General features: G+C 38.5%; 1 protein-coding gene across 5 annotated transcripts in view; it reads left to right on the forward strand.

Moving 5' to 3' along the window:
* The window catches only part of LARP4B (La ribonucleoprotein 4B), a 56,125-nt gene that overhangs the window by 11,725 nt on the left and 17,922 nt on the right, over positions 1–26,478 (forward strand). For 2 of the 5 annotated variants that reach the window (XM_040056674.2, XM_040056684.2), the window contains exons 2-10: positions 6,400–6,534; positions 18,699–18,846; positions 19,036–19,197; positions 21,241–21,322; positions 21,772–21,908; positions 23,260–23,363; positions 25,133–25,243; positions 25,800–25,853; positions 26,207–26,416. In XM_040056674.2, the coding sequence (XP_039912608.1) occupies positions 6,454–6,534; positions 18,699–18,846; positions 19,036–19,197; positions 21,241–21,322; positions 21,772–21,908; positions 23,260–23,363; positions 25,133–25,243; positions 25,800–25,853; positions 26,207–26,416 (1,089 nt within the window). In that variant the 5' untranslated portion in view covers positions 6,400–6,453. Of the gene's footprint in view, positions 1–6,396; positions 6,535–13,414; positions 16,800–18,698; positions 18,847–19,035; positions 19,198–21,240; positions 21,323–21,771; positions 21,909–23,259; positions 23,364–25,132; positions 25,244–25,799; positions 25,854–26,206; positions 26,417–26,478 lie in introns of those variants that run through there. The other 3 variants (XM_058420084.1, XM_040056657.2, XM_040056663.2) reach the window with 3 other exon arrangements.

Raw genomic sequence — 26,478 nt, forward strand, 5'->3', positions numbered from 1 at the left:
AACCCAGAAGTTGCATTATTCTGGAGAGTGCTGGGGCATAAGTAATTTTCTTGGCAGGAAGAAAAACTGAAACAAATCCAGTGGTACTTTTCTTGGGTTTTTTGAAATCTAACTTTCCAGCCACCATGCTGGCACGTACACGGGATGCTTGTACATTTTGAAACCTTCGTCTGACAGACTTGCATAAATCACTGGGTCTAAACACTGAGCTCCAGAGGTGAATTTTCAACTTTTCCCCCAACTGTTTAGCTAATCAGCAGTTAAATTGAGAACTTTGTGATGATTTTTAATAGTAGTGCATTCAAGATTTCTGTAGACACATGCTGTGACTAAATATTTATGTCATGTCAGCTTTTTAAATGCTGTTGTGTAATAGAGATTTTACAACTGCTGTAGGCGCAGTGATGATTGCGGAGATCGCCACAAACAGATACGATTTTGGTGGTGTTAGATTTCTCATTCACAGCTATATTATCTGCTGTGGTAATGGAACTTCTTCACAGTATATTTTATTTTAAATAATGCCGTCCTTTGAAAGTTAGATTGCTTGTCAAATCTGCTCTGTAAAGAAACGGATTTCCTGCTTTGAAGGGAAAGATGGAAACCCCTCAGTTCGATGCAAGTTTTCTCTGTGAGCGTGATACAGCTTGATGGCATTATTCATCTTCAGAATGGTAACATGTGCCCCATGCAGCAGGATGATGGGTCAATTCTTAACAGCTGAGAATCTTCTTTTGAAAGTATTCTCAACCAACCACCTGATGAAAACTGAAAGTTTGTATCAATGCATGTGACACTAAGAGGGAAACTTCCAGCCTCTCAGAATTAGGGTTTTCCCAGTTTTTCTTGATGATGCTGTCTGTATAAGGTTCACCATATATCCTATATCCGAGTTGGCACCTTTACTTGGACTGAGAATATGATTCGCTCTTAGACATATTACAGATGCTTTGACTATTCACAATACTGGTGAAACTAATAAAGAAAAGTTAAGCCTCATTTAAAGAGGAGCGAATGAAATAAGTTTGTAGCATATTTTTGGAAAAGGCATCTCTTATTTCTCGTATAAATGTCTATGTGATGTCTTCAGCAGGTGCTAAAACTGAGGTCAGTGGTAGCTCTGGTTACCTCTGCTGTGGTGTTGTGATCCTCATGGGTGCACAAGTGTATGCTAGATGGTGAGAAAGTATTTTCTCTTTCAGAGTAGAAAGAGGATTTCTGGCTTGCAGCTGGACCTTTGCTATGAGGCTCAAGTTAAGCAATGCACCTCTGTTTGGAAAACATTTTAAGCTTTCTCATGTTACTGAAGTGTATTTCTGTATTAGCCATATGAAAGCTTTATCTTAATCTGTGTTTAAAGTTTCTAAAATGTTTGCTAGGATGAATTCTGCACAAAGCCAAAACCAAATCTATTTTTATTTGTACTTGCTGCAAGAGCAGTGAAAAGTTCTTTTATTCTAGTGAGCTTTTTTTGTTTTATGGTGTTGCTGTTTGCAGGGTGAAAGTTAGTTGTCAGCACTTGCATTTGTAAATCTCTTTTTAAGGGCTGATTACTCTGGGCTTAAAGTTGGCAGGCAAGATCTCAGCCCTAGAGCATTGTTTGGGGTTTTGCATGTTTTTAAATAACAGATCTGTGTGACTGATCTGATTGAGAGAAAGCATGCTGCTACTCAGACTGTAGTAACTCTAGACAGTTAAACAGACTGAGAAAAGCACACTTTGAATATGAATTAGAGATGTCTAATAAAAAGCAGGAGGATTGGGGGCTACAGTCTAGGGAGGTTTTTAGGGAGGTCAGCAAGAGCAGTAGGACTTTTGTTTGCTGTGTAACAATCAAGGAGATAGATGTCTTTTCCAACCTATTTGCAAGGTTGTGGTGCATGTGGATGCAGTGTGTTTATAAATACCTTCAGACAGTTGCACATTAACTCTGCCCATACTAAGATACCTAAAATTGCACTAAAATGCAGTGTAAAGGTTAGTCTGATGTTGGCACCATGCTAACACACACGTGTGGCTTTTGGATGAGAACAGTCCCAGTTCTTCTTGGCTTGGCACCCAGGCAAGAGTGATCATGTGGTTGTGTGCACTTATCTGTGTAGTCATCATGTGGGCCACTGCTGGTTTGTATCTGGTATCTTCTGGAATGATGGAATTCTTGTAACTAGATGGTTTTGAAAATACTTGACAGTAAAGAAACATGCTGTCAATGTTAAACCACCCAAAAAAACCTCAAAAAAAACCCAAACCACCAACCCCTCCCCCCCAAACAAACCTCATGTCTATTTGTGAAGGTGGTTGTGGATCTTGCAGGGTGGCAGTAGGCTGTAATACCCATGTTGCTTGACCAGATGGTCTCAGTCCCTCCTGAAAATATTTTTATAACTCCTCAGGTTAACCATCCACTCTGGTGTCCACAGGGACAGATTTGTAAAGTAAAGGGTGGCTGACCCCATTGCCCTCAAACTAATGAGAAAACGAGTAATAAGGCGCTCTTGCCCTTGCTGTTGCAATTACTAGTTTTGCAGGTGGAGCAGTGCATTACAGTTTTGGGAAAGCAAGCGTGATTGAATATTGCGCAGTTTCTAAAGGAAAATATTTTTACCTGTATTTTAAACTTCTCTGTCTTGCCTATTTACAAACTGAGTTTGGACTACTTTTGATAAGTCTCAGTAAAATCTAGGTAGTTTCTCTTAGGATAGGTAGTTGTCAAAGTAAGTATTTGAATGTGTAGTGAGTTAAGGACATAGTTACTCTTGAGTTGCTGAACTTGACTTATTACTCTATGATGACCAAATGGCAAGCCAGAAGGATACAATTATTTACTATATGCATTTGGAGAATTGTAATTAATGGGTACTTCTAAATAAGTGAAACATTAGCACAGGTTGCCCAAAGAGGTGGTGGATCCACCATCCCTGGAAATATTCAAGGTCAGGTTGGACAGGACTCTGAGCAATCTGATCTCTTTGAAGATGTCCCTGCTTCTTGCAGAGGAGTTGGACTAAATGACCTTCAAAAGGCCCCTTTCAACTAAAAAATTGCTCTGTGATTCTGTGATGAAAAAATTGTCATTTGATTGTGATAGCTCAGTGTTCTGCTGTAGGTAGTGCAATCTCTATCCCAAACGGGTTTGCCAACTTGCGTTTTTCTCTTGAATGTCTCCTGCTTATTGCTGCAGTATTTATTTATGCAAAGATACACTGAACTGCTGACTGGTAAACTGTATCTTTTAAACTCATGGACAAATTAACTCTTCAGTTGGATGATAATTTTTTTGTTGCATTAAAATGCTTCATTTACTTTGTCATTTATTTGGCTGATAAACTCTTTCAAACAGTGAATCCATACCTGTGGTTTCTAGAATTACCAGCTACTGACTGTGGTTTGCATAAATAAGCTTTTATATGAAGATATATATCAATACTAATGAAAACCATACTAAAACATATCCTATGGAGAGCTTTTAACATTCCAGGATTTTTATTGGTTTTCTTTCTGAAGTAGCAGTGCCTTTTCTACAGCCCTTGTATTCTCTGACATGATTATCATGGGAGTCTGCAGTCGTATTTTGTTCTCTGGGGGTCCAGTAAGTGGCAGCTCTGCAGTAGAAAAGGTGGCATTAACTTTCCAGAACAGCCCTGCATGTGAAATCATTTTGAAGTATCTCACAGCTGGTGGGATTTTGCATCTGAGCACTTGACACCCTGTAGACTTGTAGCAGTGGGATGTATTAAGTGAAGAAAATTCCAACAGAAGCTCCCTCCTTCTGTATTTTGGGTCTTTCTGTATGTCTTGCCCGTTTGCAGAAAGGCAGAGGCTGATCATCGTTAAAATAATGGTATTTGGAAAGCAGGTTTTATCCTCTTCAAACAAATTACTTTATCGCTGTTGTTTGGAGTGCCATTTTGATCTTTAGTGATCAGAATTCAACTTAAATATATGGGCTTGACATTGTAATTACTAAAAATAATTTGTTTACAAGGTGAGTGGTGTTAATATGGTGTGTATCACAACAAATCTGTGTACCTAATGAGAATATGATTATTAGTCTTGAGTAGCGCAAACAAAGTTACCTAGAGCTTCAATCTAGGCCTGGCCTGTGATAAGCATCTTGCATAATCTCATCTAAGGGACTTCTGAAAAGCAGTAGAATGATATGCTGCTCTAATTGCTGGTGGTGGCTTGCCCAAGGAATTTGAAGTTGCAGCGTGCACATTGCAGTTGTGTGTTGTCAGGCTGGCTGACAAGTTGTCTATCCTCAGCTGGAATTAATGATTTAGCTGGATATTTTGTGCTTGATGGCCAGTCAGCGAACGCTCTAAAGGATATATGTGTAATTTTACTTTTTGTTTGACAGTTTCTCATGAATGTAGCTGTTTCCCTTCTTTCATCCATAGACTTAACCAAGCTCTGGTGCTGACACTATGCGCCAGAGGATGGAAGAGATTGCAGTGTAGCTCTGCACAGGCTGATCCTAGAAGGGAATGGGAATATGTGAGATAAGTTGGTGACAGAAGGATCCAAGAGGTACCTTAACGTGGATTTGGGGATCAAAATGCTGAGTAGATAACACCATTGCTGACTGAAACATATCTGTCTTTCTGTGAAGTAGCGTTTAACTTATGAATCTGGACTAAAGTGTATGCCCAAGGGTAGTATGAACAGCAGTGGAGGTTACATACAGTGAACATGAAATGAGTAAGGAGTCTTGGGCTCTTTTTAGGAAAAAAAAATCCAAAATTTTGAATGGCTGAACACAATTTCTTTATAGATATGAACAGAAGTGTTCTCCAAGATGCTTAGACACTTCACACAGCGTTAATGTGTCTTTCTCTTCCCATGCATGGCTTTGAGCAACACAGTCTGGCTATTTAATACTGCTTTTAAAAAATTGTTTTCATCCTGAGGATGATTTTTGGTTATTTTATGAAATATAAACATCCTGAATGAATTCCAGACTTTGTTACATAACCTGTGAGTATATTTGTATCACTATGTGAGGGATAGTGTAATCCTTTAGTTTCATTTTAATGTGGTTTTTTTCATCTGTGCCATTTCTTCCTTAAGTAGCTTCTATTCCAAGGTGAGAGACAGAGTGTTAGGACAAGAAACTTCTGAGAATATAACAGTGACACTGTACGTGTTTCTTTTGGAAACATATTTTTTGTGCTGACTTCAGATCACTAGCACAAAATGATAAGCCACTGTTCATCTAAACTGAGCTGTTCATCTTCTTGGGGATGTCAGTATATTTGTTTCCTCAACTGTACGTACAACATACCTTTTTGCATAATCCTGTCATACAGGTGCTTAAATCAGTTCATAGCTGGACATAATAATTTTCTTTGAAAATTTTGGAATATATTCAGTCAGTTGCATTTGGCATTTGCCTTTGTCCACTTCAAAATACAGTGTAAAGGAGATTCCATGGAAGGCCATAATGCCCTAGACTGAAAGAAAGTCTTCTTAACTCTAGTTTAGGAGTCCAGGTAGCCTAAAAGGAGCTTACGTTGCTAAGGAATGGAGCAATACTATTAACTTCCATGCAAATCCTTACATTTTCATTTTAAGGAGACTACATGTTTGGTGTCACTAACTTGAAGGCAGTAAATCTCTCTCGTGCATTGCTGCAGATGCAGTACTGGAATTTCCATAAGAATAAAAACCTAAAAATGTAAACACCATTTTACACCTTTTTAGAAAAGAAAAAATTAAAAAGCCTGATTTTCACACCACAGTATTTACTTTGAGACTTCATGCTTTTAATTAGCTTTTATTGTTTTTTCAAGACTTTTAAAAATAACAGTAGTAAATAATAGCATCAAATTTCTAAGCAATGTCATTATCAGACTTTCAACTCTACTGAGTTTTTTACTTGTTAAATAAAATAAGATTTTGGGATGATAGAGCAGAAGAACTGGTTGCGTGTTACTAGTCTAGCAGAACTGTTCTAACATGCTTCTTAAATTTTGCAAAGATAAAGTGACCATCAAAGTAGTTATATAAGAGGGGTTAGTTTGTGACTAAATGCTTCTTAGTGAGTGGGGTCTGCCAGGCGGTATGAAGAAGTCATGGTTTGAAATGCAGTCTGCATAATTAAGGTGAGAATCAAGAGAAACCTTCCCAGTGGAATTTCCCTGTGAAGTGCTGTGGCAAGTGTTCATCTGTACTCCCAAGGCAGCCAGTGACTGGGAACTGAGTGTATCTGCAAGGTGTCTTTGTCATTTTATTCATTCATTAATTCGTTATTTTATGTTTTCTCTGGATGCATAGTCCCAACCATATTGTGTGGAAGTTCTTTGGACCTTTGGTCTGAATCAGGGTGGTGTGTCTGGAGTGGATTCTTGGGAATTTCCACAACCACTTACAGAATCTTTTGTCTTTTTATTTCCGCAGCTTACAAAGGTGACCAGTAAAGTTCTCTCTGAGCAGCCAAAAAGCAGACAGCTCATGACTTCTGATCAGGACACTAAAGTTGTGGCTGAACCGCAGGTGCAGCAAGTACAAGAAGTTAAGGACGGTTCTCATCTAGTAAGTATTATAAGTGCATGTTCCCCTGGTGTAAGTGTTGTATGAAACGTGCTTTCTCAATGTCTTATTCAAAATTGTAGGTCAGAACATTTTAGAAGACAGTTGACTGACAGACAGCATTGCAACATTAAACAGCCAGAACAGAGCTGTTGGGGGTGGTTAATTCTCTGTACCGACTGGGAACCCCAACTTAACTTGGCTTCAGCCCGGTGGAGAGATTTATATAAACTGCAAGATACAGCAGTTTGCAGGATTAGGCTATACAGGAATTGTATCACTGATCTTGAATTAGGTTCTTGCTCACACCTCACCACGTGAGGAAAATGCAGGGAAATGGCACTCTGCGTGTATGTGTAATTGAAAAAAGCACAAACCCATAAAGCAGGAATTCAGTCTGTAACAGGAATTTTGCTCAGTCAGTTCTGCCAAGTGGCACGTGCTGATGTTGCTGTGCAGCATCCAGTAAGTGGCTGGATGGGATGCTTTTGGCAGATCATACAGTAGATTGTATTGTGTGCATATATGTTGGCAGTAAATGTAACATAGGTCTTCAAGAAGGTTGAAGACTTGATTTGTATTCAAATGTATTCAAATTTTTGTTGTTGTTAACTGTATGTGGGGAGGAATGTTTCCTCTTGGGACATCTTGAAGGGTTTGGTTTCAGTGTATGTTTTGCTAGGACCTTTAGCTTGTGCTATGCTAAGCAGTAGATACTTCCTGCTTCCAACTTAGCTTGGAGCAAGCACTAAGCATTCGGAAAAACTTTTCTTTATAAGCAAGCTGGTGCATTTTCTGTTTGTTCCTCTCCCCATTTTTTTTTTCCCCAATTCTGAGGTCTCTTCTCCGTTTTACATTTCTCAGATGTGAATTATTACTTACTTGACAGTAGAGGGAAAAATTCAACCTGGTTTTCTGCCATACTTCTAAAAGTTGAACTTTTGAGAATTGCTGGGTTTTGTGATTTTTGGGGTTTTTTAATTCCCTGTACCCAGGGCATTAGTGCCAATAAACCAGTGTATAAACTTGAGTAAGAGCAGCTTGTAGATTTGCTTCAAGAGCTTGGAGCTGTCTGTGCATTTCAACAGGTGCATTAGCATTAAAGGCAATTTTAGTCTTCACATGGGTGCTAGTTCTTTTGACATATTAGAATTTTTATTTTTAAAAAAATTTTATCTAAATCTTAATTCCTGTTCTTCCCTACTTATTTGGAGAAAGAGTATAACAGTTTCTTTATACTTCAGAAGACCTTACTGTTCGTTCATGAGAAGAGAAGGCTGATGTCAATTTAGGTGTCTTGGAATGTATCCAAGTCCTATAATGGTACATTTCAAATAACTTGTTCTATTGTGATTAAAGCTTTTCTTTGGCTGAGTATTTTATCTGAAGAAGATGAGACCTGTAGCTCGTTAGGCTTTAAGTTATACTGGTGTGATACTCCTACATGCACAGCATCAGAAGGTCATTCCCTTGTATGAGCATAATTACCAATATATTCTGTTAAGAGTGGTCTTCTCAAAATGGTCCCTTCTGTAATGCCATGCTTACATGAGTTGATTTTTGCCAGTGCTTCAGGACTTCACTTGCAAGTCCTGGGTACAAAGGTTATAGTTGGAGAAAACTTCATGGAGTGCAGGAAAGAGTTACCAAACTAAAATTGTTAGCACACTTCCGTTTTTCCATAAATGTGATAGGAAGGGGAAAAACTTCAGGAATTCTGACTCTATTGCCTTTAGCAACTACATGCTCCAGGTGAAGTGAAAATCACCTGCTGTTTCTTGTGTCTTAATTATCTTATGAGGGCTAGACTGCAAAATGACATAGGTGCATGTGTGTGCTAATCATTATTTCAGTGTGCATTTGGTATGGGGCCATACTGCCATGTCACCTAAGTGAGTTCTCTAGGAGTGTGTTTTTAACAGACTGAAAAGAAATGTGCTGAATTTCCACTTGTTTTGGCTGTGCTGTTCCACTGGGATCTCTTGATACACCTTGTCCAGATGCTTTTGTTCAGGAAGAAGGTTGTAGAATTTCTATGGGACATTTTGATGCACTTCTGTAGATCCTGTTAAAATAGGTGTTAGGCTAGCTCTTAATCTGAAGTGGCTGTGTAAGGTATTTTTTTGCTTTTTCTTTGAACAATAACTAAATTTTTCAATTACGAACATAGTCATTCTGTTATTTGGCAAGAGCAAAACTTGAAGACATTGTACTGTGAGAAATGTTGAATAGGTCATCAGTAGTGACAAAATTAAAATACAAGTTTTGACGTTGTGATGGAACCCTTCAGAAATCACTTTCCAGAGTTGATGCTTAAAAGTACACAGGTCATTTGTTCACTAACATTTTTCAAAGTCTTAATCTCAGTGAGGGAGACAGTCTTTTCTTCTGCACTGAAGTAGCTATGAAGCTGTGCTATTTAAAGCATAATGTAGATCAATCACAAGTCTAGTATGGTTCATTTCTAACACAACCATTCTTGAGTTTGGCTGATTTTAGTAGTATTTAACAGCAGGATTGTAGTAATTTTGCACACAAGCAGTTTGAAGGAAATTAGCATCTTGAGGATCTTCATGGATTTCTTGTTTAGAGTAGCTTAGACTTACAATGGAGGTACATAGCTTAGAGGATACTAGCAGATTCTTAACTTTGATGGTTCTTAGATTTGGGAGTTAAATGTGCTGTTCTTTCAACTTCTTTAACCTTGAGGTGAACTTTTTCACTTCAGGTGACACCTGCCAATTGACTGTTTGTATCCTGATTGATAATTACTCTTTCTGAGAAAGCCCTTGTTAGGCTGAACGCAAGAAAGTCAGTGTTCAAGAAGCAGTTCACTCCATTTTAACTCAATTCCGTGTTTCCTTTTCAATAGTAACTCTTTGCTGCTAGAAGTTAGTTACTCTGAGGGAAAAGGCCAAGATGCAAATCCAGTGATGGAGGTAGTTTGTATGTCCTGTCTCTGCCAGAAAGAATTTAACTGACCTTTAGTGCTAAAGGTATTGATAGTCTTTTTCCTTGCTTGTTGTGCCTAAACTCTTCCTCTGCCATGCTCACATTTGAATGTGTGGCCTCTCAGAGCACTTTCGAAGGACCAAAGAATTTTCTTTCCTTGATTAGTCAAATTGAAGACCTGATCTGGAAATATGAAAATATCTTTAGAAGGTTCTTGTCATCAAGTGACAACAAGTCTTGCAATTGTGTGTTCCAGTGATATTACAGTACTACTTAAAAAGGCAGGGGCCATTTAAACCTGCCATCTGATTGCAATATTAGAATCACCTATTCTTTCCCTAACTGAATAATTACCAGGTGCTGCCATGGGTTTCTGTTAATGGGAGTTCAAATCTGTGGGTACTCTGATTTTTGTCAATCCTTATAGGTACTGTAAATACAAGTTCAGACATACTGTTGTTCTAAGCAGGGGAAAAATAACTAGAAATTTGTCAAAGGTGGCACTTAATTCTACTTCCCAAAAACATTTTTCTTAGGAAGTACTAAACAAAGATGTCTCAGGCTTATTGCTGCTGGATTATGTTGTTCAAAAATCCTTTTGCAGCCCATTCAAGAATAAGCCTTAGAATAAAAATGAACTGAGGAAATCGGGTTTACTAGTTTAATACAGGACCATGTGTTCAGTGAAAATTCAGTATATTATATAACCCTCAGATCATTTGATGATACACGGTATTACATGCAGTATGTGCCAATTTAATGTTAAGCAGCAGTTTGTATAATTAGTGGTAATAAGTGGTATTTAATAATGCAAGAGATCACAACTAGCTTCAAACAAGAAATGGGAGAATTAGACTTTAAACTGGACATGTATCAGCATCATGAAGGATCAGTATTGGTCAGCGTTTGCTCTTTCTGTCGTGGTGTTCTAGGTTTAGGCCATAAGAAAAGTGAATAGGTCATAAGAATAGTTCTATACCTGTAGACGACTTCTAATGCTCATGTTTGATTATTTGAATGTGTAATTAAACTCTTAGCAGTCCATTAACCATGAACTGTTGGAGGGAGAGTTAGGCAGCTTGAAGAGCTGTTTCCAGAAGCCTGCAGTGGTGTCACTGGAGTGTCTGTTGTGATGCTGCTCTTCTCTGTTCCCTTAACTGCTGATGGGTATGGCATCAGGTGTGGCCTGGGAGTGCAGCATAATCACTGTTTCGTCAGGACTTGTTACAATTGCATGACTTTATTATAGAAAAATAGTAAAGGAGGTTAGATTTTGGTAGGTTGTAAGGACTGTTTTGACTTGTTATTGTAACTTTAAACCTAGATGATGTTTTTAAACTTAGGCCCATAAGGCTATATCTGGGATAAACCCTTACTCCTTGGCAAAGAATAGGTATGTGGAGAAATAGAAGCTGGGTAAGTATACTTTAGTTAATAAGCATTTGACTTCTTGCCTTCTGTGTAGGTGTGTGCAGGACATAGGGCTAAATAAATACCTATTAAAAAAATGTAGAGGTTATGAAAGTGCTGCTTCAGAACACTTTTGTTTCATGCAGACAGAAAACCTGTTTAGGGTTTGAGTAGATGAGAAATATACTGGAGCTAAAATGTGCATAAATAAAGGAAAAAAACACAAATAAGAAAATTTACTCCCCAGTCGAGCTGGGTGCTGAAGTAGCAGAGCATGAACTCTGTTAAGTGCTTTTCAAGTCAGTGGCAAGTGTTAGAGCTTAGCCAGAAGGTGTCTTGGGTGATGTAGCATAACAAGAGTGGCATTTTCTGCTTAAATTCATGTTGCCCCCCTTTTTTTTTTTTTTTTTTTTTTTGCGATCCCACAGTAAATAGTATTGAGAAATTTGATTTAATGAATGTACATTGTAGCTGCCTTAAAATAGAAACTATCCCTGGAACCCTAAGAAAAAACAAAGAAACAAGTACGAAATGTGCCTTTGCACATGAGAAGGGTATGGGAAAAGTGGAATAAGTTTCTGCTTGCCTGAACTGCTTCACCCCTTTTCTTCCCATTAGTTGATAGGAGAAGTGGTTGTTAAGCCACTGGAAAAGTGGACTTTGCCCTAGTCTGTCTCTTAAAGACACTTAGCACCTCTCTAGAAAGCTCGAGTTAGTAATGGTTAAATCACAAAGGGAAAAATCTTGCTATTTGTTTACCTGATAAAAGAGTTTTCTGAATAATTGTGAACTTTTTAAGTATTACTGTGACTTTAAGCTGACATTAAAAACAGTTAAATTGTTTGCTCATGGCATTTCTTCAAAAAAACTATTATAAGTAACTCCCGCCCCCTTTCCCTGTTCTCAGTTCCAGGGAATGCTAGAGAGAGGAGTGACTTGGCATAGTTTTCAGTCTGGATGCAAGCATGTTGAATAACTTTCTCCCAGGGGAGAATTAAAAAAAATGCAGCAGATGGCAGCAATGATGCATCGGACTTCCTATCCTTAGGAACAGTGTAGCTGCAGGCACTTGGAGTCTTCCTGGGTTGGATATGGGGTGGGGGGAAGGTAGTTTTCCTCTGATCTTACTTTATAGGCTTGCTGAAGAGGGGATGTACTTTTAGCCAGTTCAGCAATCTTTTATAGTCAGTTAGTGGACTATTAGTTGCCATAAGGTGCACAACCAATGGAAAAATAGCAGTGAGTTCAGTGTTTGTCTGAAAGAACATCTGAAATAGAGTTTAAGGGTCTGTCTTGTCTTACACTCTTACATATTTTCAGTATCTTTTAAGTAATAGAGTGGCACTGTAGTTGTACACTTTGTAAGCTCTCTGAAGTGTGGGGTCCAAATCTGAAATAATAGCTATGAATTTGAGAGGTCTGATGTGAGGTAATGGAAAGGGCAAAGAAGAACAACTGTTTAGAGCAGAAAGAGATTTCTGGGTGTTTTCAGCTTTTTTAATTGAGTTTTTGTATTTGAAGAAACAGCCACTTTTTATTAGCAACTACAGGAACTTACAGTAATAGAAATATTTCAATATGTAAATACACGCGTATTAAAATGATTTGGTTACAAGGTTTAGTTACAAGGTCAGAAGGAGTCTGTATATGTACAACAATGAAAACTATACTGAGGACAGACTTTTGGAAGGAATAGCATTCAGTCAGATTACTTTTTAAATATTTCTCAGTTTTTAATAACAGAATACACGGGTTTTTTCTGAGATTAAGTGTAATTAATCCTGTCAGAGTACTATGAGGTGGGTAAATGATCTTGAGGCCCCCTTCAGTGCTGTAAGTCACTGAGGAATTATGTATTCTTTTTTTTTTTTTTTTTTAATGCAGATAACAAATTTTAAAAAAAGGCTTGGAACAGAATTAGCTTCTGATAACGTACAATGACTGCTCAATGGAATACATGAGGTCTTATCTATCTTTAGCCTGTTTTTCCTAAAGAAGTAATTGTGGTGTAGATTCAGCTCTGGGGGAAGGGAGGAGAAGGAGAAAGTGGTCCAAAATGTGTTTGATCTGCACGTCACATTTAAACATGTAAAGCCAGAATGCATTCATCCCTGTATAGAAGGTGGGAGTTGTATTAAATATGAAAACAAGTAGTTTCTGGCGCAGATGGGCATTGTGAAAGATGTCATTAAAATATTTTAATGATTTGGACAAACAAAACTTTTTAGGAAATTAAACAATAGAAGTTCATAAAACTCAGTAATACTCCTAAACAGACTGTAATCTCATTAGAAGAAGTATTTGGCTTGGATATTACAGTGTATATGATGAAATACTGAAACATTGCTCAGCAACTGGGATTTGGACTTTGAGTGGCAATGACATATGAACCCCTGCAGGGTTTTAAAGTGTGCTATTTTTGGCAGTTGGATGTTGGCTTGTCTCCTCAGTAGCCATAGAAAGTTAGTGTAAAGAGGAAGGTGATTTGCAATGAGAAGACCCTCTGACACTACTTATTAAACATGGGCTGCTGCTTCAGTAAAGAATTGAGTAACAGCACGAGTGAGGAGAAAACCAGCTTGTTACAAAAATCCGTGGAAGAGGAAGCACCAAAGTCGAGGATAAGTAAAACTTTATCTTCAATTTTTGGAAGTGTGGAAAGCCAGGATCTGCATACAGTGGGAAGGACGGTTAATGGGGCAGCTGTGACAGTCGGCGTTGAATGCGTTTGTAGTGATGATTGCACAGTGTCAGATTCTAAATCTGGCTTTTGGGGTAGAAAAGCAAAATATTCGTCATATAACAGCATGGGGAGTACTCCCCAAGCGAGCCCTAGGAGGACCTATGGCAGACCTTTTAGCTTCTTTAATTCCTTTAGTCACCTCCTGAAAGTTTCTGGAAATCTGCAGAGAAGTGAAGAAAAGAAAGATAAGAGTATTAAAAAAAGAGCACCTAAAAAACCTGATAGTAATAATGGCCAGCTTGTGAGCAATATAGAAAAAAATAATAGCAATATTAATAATGAAAATGTAACTGCACAAGAGCATTGTTTGTTTGATCATATTTCTAATTCACATGTACCAGATATGATAGACAAAGGCTTACAGAGTGAAATTTCCTTAAATAGAAGTTCTCTGGAGGATTATGCAGTTACATGTGACCATTCAAGGCAAAATGAAACAACAGTAAATGGTGAAGACAGCCAGAGTGACAGCTTACAGAAAGTTTCGAGTTCATATAGAGAGATGTCTCCAACATTTTCCTGCCTTGATGTAGACAACAGTCAAAATGTCAAAGACAAGGAGTTTTACAGCATTTGTGTTGTAGATGCCGAAGATCTGAAAGGGGATGAAGAGGTGCCAGCTACTGTGCATGAAGAGACTGCAGCAGACATAGATAACTCAGCTGTTACTGATGAAGGAATGTGCACCGTGGCACAACCTCTAGACAGAGGGAAGGAATTTCCAATGCAGCAATTGGCACAAGTGGAAGCTAAGTTTAATTCACAGGAAGAATTGTTTGAGTATGAAAAAGAGGCTATATCAAACATGGACAAAAAGGATACAAAGGAATATTGTAGCCTAGACATCCAGTGTTCTTTTGATAACTTAATGACTGACAGGTGTCAGGTGCATAGGTTAAATACTGACAGTACAGTAACAGATGTCTTAAAAGCAAAAGTGCCTGATGAAATCATCCCTGAGAATCAACAAGAGGAGGTATATACCATGGGTAGTGCTGCCAGTTGGAATGAATCACTGCATACAGCTTGTGATTCTGTAAAGCCCGTGGATGCTGCTGAAGAGGACCAATACAGCCCTAACTCAGGAAAGGTGAAAAACGGGGATTGCAATTCCAGTGCGTTGTTAAGCACTGGAGTATCTAATTCAGGAAAAACTGAGGAAAATCAGGAGAACCGTTCTGGTGTTGTACCACTTGTGCCACTAGCTAGGCATCCCTCGAGTGTTGTAGAGCAAATAAATACTAAACAGGTGGTAGAGAACATGGGGGGGAACTTTAAATTATCATTAGAGTTACATGAAATAGACAATGCAGGAAAACTTGATGAACAAGTCTGCTTTTTAGAGCCAGAAAGTGAAGTAAACTCAAATGTGGAAAAGAAAATACTTGAAAAAACATATGGTGATAGCCAAACATTTTCACCAGACTCTAGTGAACATCACAGCAGTTTTGAAGAACCCTTGAAAGAGGGAAAGAAATGCACAGGTACAGTTTTGCATAGCTGTGAAGCTTTGAACGTGACTGAAATGCAGCTAAACTTGGAGGGAGGTTCTGATTTTCGAGCTCGTATTAAGGGTTGCACTGAAATCAAGGCATCGTCTGATGCTGCAATCCACAGTGGCATGGAGGAAGATATATGTGTGAGTGCCACTGAACTAAAAAGTGACTTGCTTGAGGAAGTTGGTAGCTTGAGTAGAACTAGACCAGGAGTTAGTGATGGCACTGTGACATCTCATGCACATAACCCAAGCACAGATGAAATGTTCCTAAAGGAAAACAGGCTAGAGCGTCAGGTTTCACAAGAGAATGAAGGTAAAGTATGCAAATATTCAATTTCAGATAACAAAACCAGTGTCTCTTCTGTTCCTGTGGAATGTGAGGGTATGAATAAAATAGACATGAACAGCAGACAAGATGAACAGCAGGATGTATGTTCCTTCCACGCAGTAGAAAATCCATGGAGTGCAGAGACTGAGTCAGCCAAAATAGCTGCACATGTAGTAGAATCTGTAAAACAGACAAAAGGTCAACCAAATAAGTCCGTTGATAAGGCAGAAAATGTAAAACAGAATCTGGATGCTAACATTGCTGATTGTGATAAAGGCATATTCAGGTGCACTAAAGACTTGACTGACAGTCAGAATGCTCCCTCTGACTCCACTGTACCTGCAGTCACAGACAGCTGTATGTACAGGAGTGTAAAATTAAAAGATGCCACTAAAAATCTGGAAGATGCCAGTAAACTCTTAAATGAAGACCATAACTTTTTGCCTTTATTTTGTCAAAATGCATGTTCTCATGAGCATGATAAACCAGCAGAGGAGCCTGAGTTGTGTCACTGTGCCAGTCCAGAGCCAGAAGTTGGGAACACTCAAGTTTCTGTAGGACCTTTAACTGAAGAAAGGTCAGAAACTCATGAAAAAAGTATGAGTGATGTAAATGAATGTAATCTTCAGGACAGTGAATTAAACGAGTGTGTCAGCATCCACACAAAGGAGAACCTCGCTGGTTTTTGTTTATCAGCTGAGACTCCAGAACCTTTTACCAGGGAGAATTTGAAGCAGTTGCAAGCCAAGACTACTGAACTGAAAAACACCAGTTACATATTAAATACTCAGATGAATGACTTGACCACAAGCTGGGAACAGATTCAGCCAGATCACAAGATTTTCTCAAACAAAGAGCTTGGAGTTTGTGTTGACCCAAAGCAGGTAGACAAATATGCTGCTACTCCTTCGTATGAAATACCCAGTGCCTCTCCTGGGGCAGCAGGATTTCAGCAAGGCAGAGAGCAGTGTGTGTTAGGTCTGATGGAAGATGGATTGAGTGACCAGAAGCACTCCTATGACCTGGACAGACAAAATGCCCACGTTGAAATGTGGTCACATTTCATGAATCTTCAGACTGGCAATGCCAATTGGGCAAATCAACTGCTTTCTGACACGGTTCCTTCTGGTAATGGTGAATACCTAGTAGGCTTTTTATGGAATAATGCAGCTTCTAATGATACCATGAAGAATGACAGACTGTGTATAGTTAATGAAAACTTCCAGAATGAACCTGAAGATTTAACAAACGCTTCATATGCAGTGGAAACGTACCCATATCAGCTGCTAGCACCAGAATACACTGGTACATGGGGATGGCACAATAAAGACGAACTTGTAAGTATCCTGCAGAAGTGATCTGCTCTTAAAGCTTAAATCTGAAACTAGAAGTTTGCCTAAGCCCAGTCAAGCTATGGTTTCATTAGTTAAATAGATGTTTTGTCCTGAACCTGATGACTCCCTTTCCTTTGGAAAACCAAATGCTGTACAGAATGCAGAAGTCAAAAAAATTGCTGAATATTGATTTTTTTTTTTCCATTCTGTTTACTTTGTGTGAAAATTCAATCATTGGCAAAGTAACTTGACTTCAGATTCTCAGTTCCTGTTAAGATAAACAGTGTGCAGAAAGGAAGCTTGCTACAAACCATTCTTAGTGCTCTTTAACTTTGTATAGGAAGAAATGTTTGTGGATTTCCTGAAGTTCCTGTTTGGTAGCAATTAGGAAATCTTTTGCTTACTTCTGGAGGTGAGTAGTGCTGTAGAGAGGAGTGGCTGCAGGAGAAGTGAGAGGAAGGAGCTAGGCTGGGTCTTGGCCAGCTGGGCTAATAAGCAAAGCTGTCGGACCACAGTCCTGAGGTGCTCTGTGGACCCTGCTCAGGCAGGGAGGTTGGACTGGATGACCTCCAGTGGTCCCCTCCAGCCTTACCCACTCTGCAGAAGTCAACCTGTAGCAGCTGCTGCTTCTTTTCCTTCCCTGCTCAGCTTCCCTGGAATTGTTCCCCTCACTGGCTGTGTTGGAACAGCTGCTCTGACCTTGCCCAGCACTTGCAGTGTGGGCAGTGGATTGTACTCGAGGCTGTCTCCTGGGGAAACTTCTTATATTAAAAATGGAAACTGATGGATCTTGCTGTCATCTTTGAATCCTTACTATGCAAGTAGTTATGTCAAACACTTCCACATTTTGTAAGTCTTCTCTGTCATTCAAGAGATGTATTTAAAATTTTTAAAGGTCTTTTTTTTTTCTGGATATACTTTCTGTGCACAGTGATAATAAGTTTTTGAATGCATGTGTTTAAGAAGATTTAAAGCTTTGTGGGGTTTTGGACTGCTTGTCTTTAAACACTGTAACGTTCCTAGCATCTGAAAATTTAGAAAGCAAATTTTTAATAAGCTTTTCCAGTGTCTTACCATGGGCAATATTCTTTCCCAGTGTAATTATATTAAAACACTCAACATGTATTCTTGGTATGGAATAATTCAATGCATTTTGCTCCAACATTAGCAAAACGAGTTTCATGTTACTCTGAAAAAGTACTGTAGTAGATGCTTGCACTGCAGAGAGCAATCTCTCTGAAGCACAGATGTAACCATTTATATGATGGTTGTATATAACCATATGTAATGATTAAATGTGTCCTTTCCCAATCCAGGTTAAAAGAGATTAACTTAAGATGATCTAACTGGATGTGGTTATTCATCCTTTCTGTCCTAATGCTCTGTTCCTCCTCAAAAAGTAATAACGGAAGTGGTCATGCGCATCTTACTGCTTTCAATTTCCATAATGTTTCATTAAAACTGTTACATGTTTGTATAACAAGAAAAATCCCAGTAATTGTGTATTTTCTTGATTTTTTTTTTTTTTTTTTTTTACTATCACTTTGAAGAAACAGATAAAATGGCAATGTAATCAACATCAAGTAGGCATGTGTATTAGAGAGCTGACTAAAGTCTGGGTCAAGTACAGGCTGAGTTAGTCTGTCAAAGGCAAAGGATGAAATGCTTGTTGTCATTTGCTCTGCTTGGTGGTTCTTAATCAGGGAAATGAATACTGTGCACAGTTCAGTTGTGTATTGTACCTGAAATGATTATGGGAATTCACTTAATACATTCAGATGTGAAAAAACATGAGAGTAAAATCTTGAGTTGTATGTCTGACACCGTTATTTGAAACAGAATGTATCTGCACCAAATACCTGCTGTGCATCCCCAAAATGCATAATCAACTTTTTTTTGCAGGAGTCAACCAAGGTTTCTGAGTTAAACCCCAATGCAAAGGTTTGGGGAAATCATATGTTACACTTGGAAGCAAGTGGTGCCACTGATGGTAGTGTGAGCAAAACGTGGGAAGAAATACCTGACCAGCCTCCAGATTCTTGTAAAGAAGGTATGAATAAGAGTTTCTGGCTGTTGCTCAAACAGAAGGTAAAATTTGGTGCAGCACTGTCTCAATTTTAGTTTTTTGTTAAAAATTTAAAGCAAGTATGTAAGCACCTTTATCAGATTTAGTTTTCACTGTGGTGTTACTGTGATTAGAAAGAAGGCTTTTTGAGTGTGGTTGTGATGTGTGCTGCAGGACTGGATGCCAAGGGCAATGGCGACAAAAAGCATCCGAATGCGGTGCTGACAGAGCTGCCGGAGCCGGCCCCAGCTGCTCCGGGCTCCGAGCAGACGGATATGAACCCTTTGGCTCTCGATCATTCCGAGTATGAGTCTATGCATGAAACCACCCAGACAGGTAAGAGAAAGCTAACATGTGCTTGCTCTTTGTTTAGAAACAAACTAAACATGTATTTTGAGTTGAATGGTGAGCATCTCAAAAACAAAAAAAAGCCCCCTGAGCTATACCAGTTCTCTTGTTCAATATATGCATTAAAGAAATCAGACCCCAGGAGTTCCTGTCTCTTTTGCAGTCAAACTTAGACATGGTTAGAGACCGGTTTCCTCCTGGTTTAAATCTTACAAAGTACTGCACAGAATCAAACAAGTGCATGTTTCTAGTTGGATCAAGTGCTGAGGTGAGATTCACGTACAGTCATTGTCTCAAGTGCTAATGTTAATCTGGGGAAAGACCTGTTTTATACTTGAAATGCTAAAATAAGCAACATTTTAGTTTTAACTTTTTCACATTCTTATTTAACGAACTTCCAGGATTTCTCTTCAGTGCAACTGTTAGTAGCTGTGGTCTATACCAGATGGTATGTTTTAAGAAGCTTCTGGAAACTAGCCTAGAGATTCACCATGCTTATATTTCATTGAATGGGACAGAAGGTCTGCAAGATGCATGTGGGATTACTACTTGAACTGAGATGAGGGATGGGAAGGAGAGGAAAATGTGCTGGGTGTTTCTTGAGATCCATGATGGGTCTGTTCATTGTGCTTAGCTGATTTTTTATGTAAAATTACCAGTATAGCATCCGTAATAGCTGGAAATCAAGGCAGCTGAAATCAGACATAGTTGTGGCATAATCTTTTTTATATTTAAAACCTGAAAGTTCTCATTGACTCTTCTACTTAAGGGTACTATTGGGCAATATTAAATAAGAAATAGCTGGCAAGCAGAAAGTTGTATTAATGGTGCCTCACACTCTAGGGAACAGATCTGAATCTTCAGATTAATGCTGGAACTTGTCAGTGTGTCCTTTATGTGCCCAAAATAGTTAACTTTTAACAAGAGTCCTATACTATTGTAAAGAGCTGAACTGCAGGTCAGGTCTGTTCCACTTGATGAATAGTGACACATGGTCCCACATCTGAAATCTGATCTTACATTTTTTAGTAATTATTTTTAAAAATGCATATCATTTTGGTCTTTGCCAGGTTTTGGACAAGAAAGAAAGAGGAGACAAAGAAAGGAAATAGTGGTTAGAATGTGATACATATATTTATCAGGTGTTGGCATTCTCTCCATCAGAGTAGAAGACGTAAAGGACAGCATGGTGGGAGAAAATTAAAAGTTACTTTAGGAAGAAGAAAGGCTAAGGACAGCTGAATAAAATGATGAAAGTTAGTGAAGGGAAGGGTATAGAGGACATTAGTTGGTGTGCCATACTTCTAAAAAGCTAATTTACATTTACATACATATATATTTACATGAATAATGTGCTACTAAATGTTTTATAAATCTCTAAAGGCCACACAATCTTTAAGCACTTCTTCCCAATGAGTTCCCATTCTGACCCAATGAGTTTACCCTCTACTGACATAGGTATATTGTGTCCAAACTAAAAGGAATATGAATTTCGCCTTCTTAACCAAAAGGTGGTAAATTGATTACAGATCTGTTGTTAGTAGATTGGATACCTGCTGATATTCCATAACTATATTTTTGAAAGCCTTCTCTGAATTAGTGTGTTGGTAATTTAGAGTGAGACCAGAAGTATGGAGTGCCTCCATTGCATTGTTCCCTTGCATTGCATTAGTCAGGGTTTTGTCAGCTAGAAATTGGTTGCTTTCCTGAGGATGGAACACAGATCTACAAGCCAAATCACTTCAGTATTTACTTTGAGATGTGCTTGCAGCTGTTCTAAAAGTGCCTCAGATTTTTAAGTATTTGGAGAACAGAGATTAACAAGTAAAGTTAGACTTGGTTTGTCTTTTCTGTCTTAAAGGTGTTGCCATGCAATTTCGGTGGTTGGTAACTAATACATAATAAACATTGATTGAATCTGAAAATTCATTACTAGTTACATAGTCAGTAATAGACATGATGGCTTGTTTAAAACAGGTATTGTGTAATATAGCAGAGCTACTTTTTAATCTGAAGTATTTTAACTGTTAGGTGGAAATGAACAGTTGCAGCCAGAAGGTCAGGAAGATTTACGAGAATTACTGAAAAAGACACTGGAATTCTGTTTATCTAGGTATGTATTTACCTAAATGTACCAAACAGGAGGACAACTAACAACTTGGAACATATGTTAATACATTTCTTTGTTGTTACTTAAAACTGAGTGGAAAGGATGAGAATTTGGAAAAAGTGACACACAAATTTCAGAGTGTTGTGTTGATGTACCTCTCAAAGCTTACCTGAAACCTCTGTGCATACTGGATAAACTAGCAAATATACGGGTTTGAATTGAGGGTAGTTACAGGCAGTTACAGATCAGGTGAATTTTTGTGATCTTTACGGGTCATAATTAAAACGAAGTAATTTAGCCATTTAGCAAGCTTTGTTTTAGCCAGTGATTTTTGTTAATTAGCAGAAATGCTGAAGGAATCTGCCTTCTACTATGTGATGAATTTTTGTTTCAAATTTATTAACAAAGTTAATCTGTGACATTTCCCTGTTTTTATTTTTCTCTCCCAACAGAGAAAATCTTGCCAGTGACATGTACCTTATATCACAGATGGACAGTGATCAGTATGTGCCAATAATGACAGTAGCAAACCTTGATCATGTCAAGAAACTCAGTACTGATATGGACTTGATTGTTGAAGTGCTGAGATGTAAGTAAAAGTTCCTCAGGGCTAAAAAGTATCTTGGTTATTGGTTCAAAGCTATTAATTTGAATTTTCTTTCTTGTATTGCAGTAAAATGCCTTTATTTTTCTGTATGGCATTAAGTAGCTCAAGCAGCTGAAGACCATCACAGTTATAGGACTGTAGTTTTATCAAAGCTATTCTGTATGCCAGCTATTGAATAATAATCTATGCAAATAAGAATTCATGATTTTAAATTGTGGGATGTGGTGGGACAACTCACATGACTGGAGGATCATGATGGATGTCTCTAGACTGTTCTGTAAAGACAGGTGGGGGGGGAAAAGGTATGGGGGAGTCTCACTCTGTTAAGGAGAACCTTGAATGTATAGAAATCAACTGCATCAGTCGTGGAAGCTCTATGGAGTACCTGTGGGCCAAGACCCTGGGGGTTGTTTCTGAGGGGGATCTTACAGTTGGCATCTGCTACTGACCTAAACCAAGACAATAAGGCCAACAGAGCAATATTTGTGTCACTTAAGTGAGCTTTGGGTCAGCCAAACCTGGTTCTTACAGTCGATTTCAATGGCTTAGATATTTGCTGGCAGAACAATACAGCAGCTCATGTCATCCATCAAGTTTCTGGAATGTGCAGAGGACTCTGTTCCCCATACAAGTGTTAGATATGCCGACCAGGAATGAGGCACTGCTGGACTCACTACTCAGAAACTAAGAAAACCTGATTTGTAATCGCTCAGTCAGTGGAAGCCTTGGCTTCAGCAGTTACAGGACTGTGATGTTTGGGGTCGTGCTGAATACACTGAGCATTTTGAAGGTTTTAGATTTTGCAGGGGCAAACTTCAGCTTGCTCAGAGCACAGTTGGGAGGGATTCTGTGGGAAGTTTCCATGGAGGATAAAGGCACTAATTATACTAGTGCTGGGAGTTCTCTCCTGAAAGCACAAAAACATTTCATCCCCTGTAAAGGTAAGGGAAGTAGGTGGATCAAGAGACCCCCTTGGCTTAACTCTGTGCTTCTGGGTCTGCTCAAAACAAGAGAGAGGCATACCAGAGATGGAAGAGTGGATGAATGCCTGTTGAGAGCTGCAAGAGCATTGCCAGGGTGTGAAGAGATGCAGTTTTAAATGGAAAAGCTCAGCTCAGATTGAATTTGGCCAGAGCTACAAGTTTTGTAAAAAACTAGAGAGGGTTCTTCAGGCATGTAAGTGATGAACAGAGGAAACATTGTCTGCTTGTTTCTTAATGTTCAAAAATATTTGAGGCTCTCCATTGTAAGCCTGTGTTCACAGCATCTTTTGGAGTGCAAAGCTACTAGGTTTGTTGACAGTTAAAATGCATTCTTGTCTTTTCTCTCTTAGCGTTGCCTTTAGTTCAAGTGGATGAAAAGGGGGAAAAAGTTCGGCCAAATCAGAATCGCTGTATTGTGATTTTACGTGAAGTACCTGAATCTACTCCCATTGAAGTAAGTGTTCCCTTGTTCAGTAAAGAACACTTTTCCCTTAGGACATGGAAGTTAGATTTCTTCTAGATTTCAATAAGCACATCACATTTTTTACTACACTTTTAGTTTCTAACTGCACTTCTTAAACGTAGTTTATTGTGTTTGTTTGGATAAGAAATATTTTTCATAGAAGCATGTTGCTCACAGGAAGGCTGTGGTGGAATCTTAAGTTCTGCAGAGGGCTGAGAAACTGATAGTGCTGTTTTTGGTAGAGATACATCATTTTCTTGGACTTCGTCTTACCTATATGCACTTGGTGCTCAGATCCTTGGATAAATAGACAAAGATGAAAGAGGATAAATCTTAGACTAGAAAATGCCACTGTTGCACCCTGAAGCTTGTTCAAGTGAAGTAGTTAAAGCTTTGTAAATGTTTCCATAATGCTGAGGTGAGAGGTGTCAATAAGTCACTAAGGATCTCTGCTGGCTTGTGGAATGAGTGCAAGACTTGGAGAACTTCATTCTTTGGAAGATACTTAATGCCACTCTGATGAAGCAGGGACTATGGCTAATGGAAATATTAGAAAAAATTATGGAGTCATAATTAAACCATCTTGAATCTCAAAAAGGAGGAGAAGGTGCAGATTCTTGATGATGGGTATATATTTCGGTTTCTCTTCTATTTAATTTTACAAGGAAGACTAAAGATTCTGAAAGAGTTGCTCCTCTTACTAACCATCATACAAAAATCAGAAGTACTGCTGATAAGAAAAAAGTAAGTGGCCTTAATAAACAGGAACATGAAACAAAATGCTAAAAGGAATTTGAGGGAAGAAGATGGATTATATGCTATGTACATAGCTTAAAAATAGTGGCTACTTCTAGCTTTCCAAACGAAATGTAGCCTTTCAAAGATTGCCTGACTTTTAGTATTGTAGAATTTTTTTTTTTCCCTGTCATCAGTTTGTCAGGCTGAATATATTAGCACTGTGTGTTCACTCTTAAATGTTTGACAACAACAAAGTTCTTGAGGAGTCTTTATTTTCAGAAGAGTTGGTCTCTGGTGAAATGCTTTATACATTGTGTTTAAATTTGTTGGGCTGGAAAAATCTAGACTTACCTAACCAAATTTAATAACCTATGTTTTCTGGCACAGCAGAACAGAGCTTTATTTAAGCAGCAAAATTCCAGGATGCTGTAAGGCCTCCCAAGTTCTGTTGTCTTTTGATGCTGCTCACCTCAAATCTGTGACAAAACAAAAAAACGTGCAAATGAATTAAAACAAATAAGAACTCCAGGGTTTGTTTTTTTCTGTAGAAACTAGCCAGTTATGTTTGAGATCACATAAGTCCTATTTCAAATACGTGGGTCTGTAGATAAATGAGTTAAAGCTTACCTGCAGGTTTCTGTTGCAAGGGCATGATTTTCCTGTCCCATGCCATCTGCACAGGTTTTCATGTGGCTCCATGGTTTTGGGAAGAGGGGAGAAATAGACATCTTTCTGCACTTGATGCCAAGTTTAAATGTCTTCTGTGGCCTAAATAGCTCCCAGCTAAACCTCTCTTGCAATATTGGCCTTAGACAGTGCTAGTTTGAATTCTTTCCAGTGGGGAAATTGGAGAGAGCTGACACTACTGCAGATGTTCTGAACTACTCTGTTATGTTTTGTAAGCCCAACTGTGCTTTCTGCCTTTCTTTCTCAGTGTCAGTTTTGCACTTTACATTGATGTTTTCCTCTCTCTATCCTTCCCCCCTCACCTCCCCACCTCCTTATCAAACCACTTTTCCCAGGAGGTTGAAGCACTTTTCAAAGGAGACAATTTGCCTAAGTTCATCAACTGTGAGTTTGCCTATAATGACAATTGGTTCATCACATTTGAATCGGAAGCTGATGCACAGCAGGTAACACTGTTTTCTGAAGCATATTAGAATGTGAAAGTAAATAAGGATGATATAAGGGAGAATTGACAGGTCGTGAACTGTATTACAAATGTGTAATAATTTAAAAAGAGGAATACCCCAAACTGCAAAAACAGTAATGCTTCCCCTTAGGTAGAATCCAGTTTTCAGTAACTATTAAATGCAACACTTGAGAGGGGTTGGGTTTTTTTTTTTTTTTTGGTTGTTTGTTTGTTTGTTTGTTTGTTTGTTTTAAATCTTGTTCACATATCCTTGCTTCCTGGCTAAAGCTATGATTTTCTTATACTGAGTGTTGAGATTTTGGGTGACACATTGAAATGCTTTAATCATAACCATTAGAGCCTTGTTTTAATGCTACTGAAGCACCTAATGGTAAGTTAAATGTTGCTAAATGCAGATTATGTACGAGAGTTCGCTATACTGTGACATTAGCAGATGCACCAAGAATTATTGTTAGGCTCAGCCTATCAAAACTCAAGTTTCCATTATTTAAATTATATGTGACAAATCTAAATTTTTTTTTTTTTTTCTTTTTAAGGCTTACAGATACCTTAGAGAAGAAGTGAAGACTTTCCAAGGAAAACCAATTAAGGTAAATAGAGGTTTATTATGTTAGGGGTGGGGCATGTGTGTTTGTTCTGGGGTTTGTGGTGCTCACTGTGATTTCTGGTATAAATTTGGGTGGTCCAATCTCAGCAGCCATTTGACCTGGAGGTGGTTTTAAAATGTAGCACATACCACTTGACTTCTTCTTTTCCTCATTTCTGGCAGTGGTATATCCAGCCCAGCATCAGGAAGCAGGGAAGCATTCAGCTATTCCTGCTGTCCTTGGAGGACAAAGCAGTGACTGATAACTGTCCAGTAAAAGTTTGAGAGCTGCTAGTTTGAAGCATCCTGATTTAATTTGAAAGGCTGCTATAATAAATAATCTAATCTCCTTTTCAGGCAAGGATAAAAGCAAAGGCAATAGCTATAAACACATTTTTGCCAAAGAATGGATATAGACCTCTGGATATGAACCTCTACACGCAGCAGCGCTACACAACATCCTTTTACATACCTCCAGTATACAGTCCCCAGCAGCACTTCCCACTGTACAGCTTAATTGGCCCACAGACCTGGTCAGCCACACACAGCTACCTTGACCCTTCATTGGTAAGTCTCTGGATTCTGAAACAGTTGTATTCTTTACAAAGCTGATACTATTTTCTTACTGA

This window comes from Hirundo rustica, chromosome 1 (assembly GCF_015227805.2).
Source record: "Hirundo rustica isolate bHirRus1 chromosome 1, bHirRus1.pri.v3, whole genome shotgun sequence".
In the NCBI taxonomy this organism is placed as follows: Eukaryota; Metazoa; Chordata; class Aves; order Passeriformes; family Hirundinidae; genus Hirundo; species Hirundo rustica.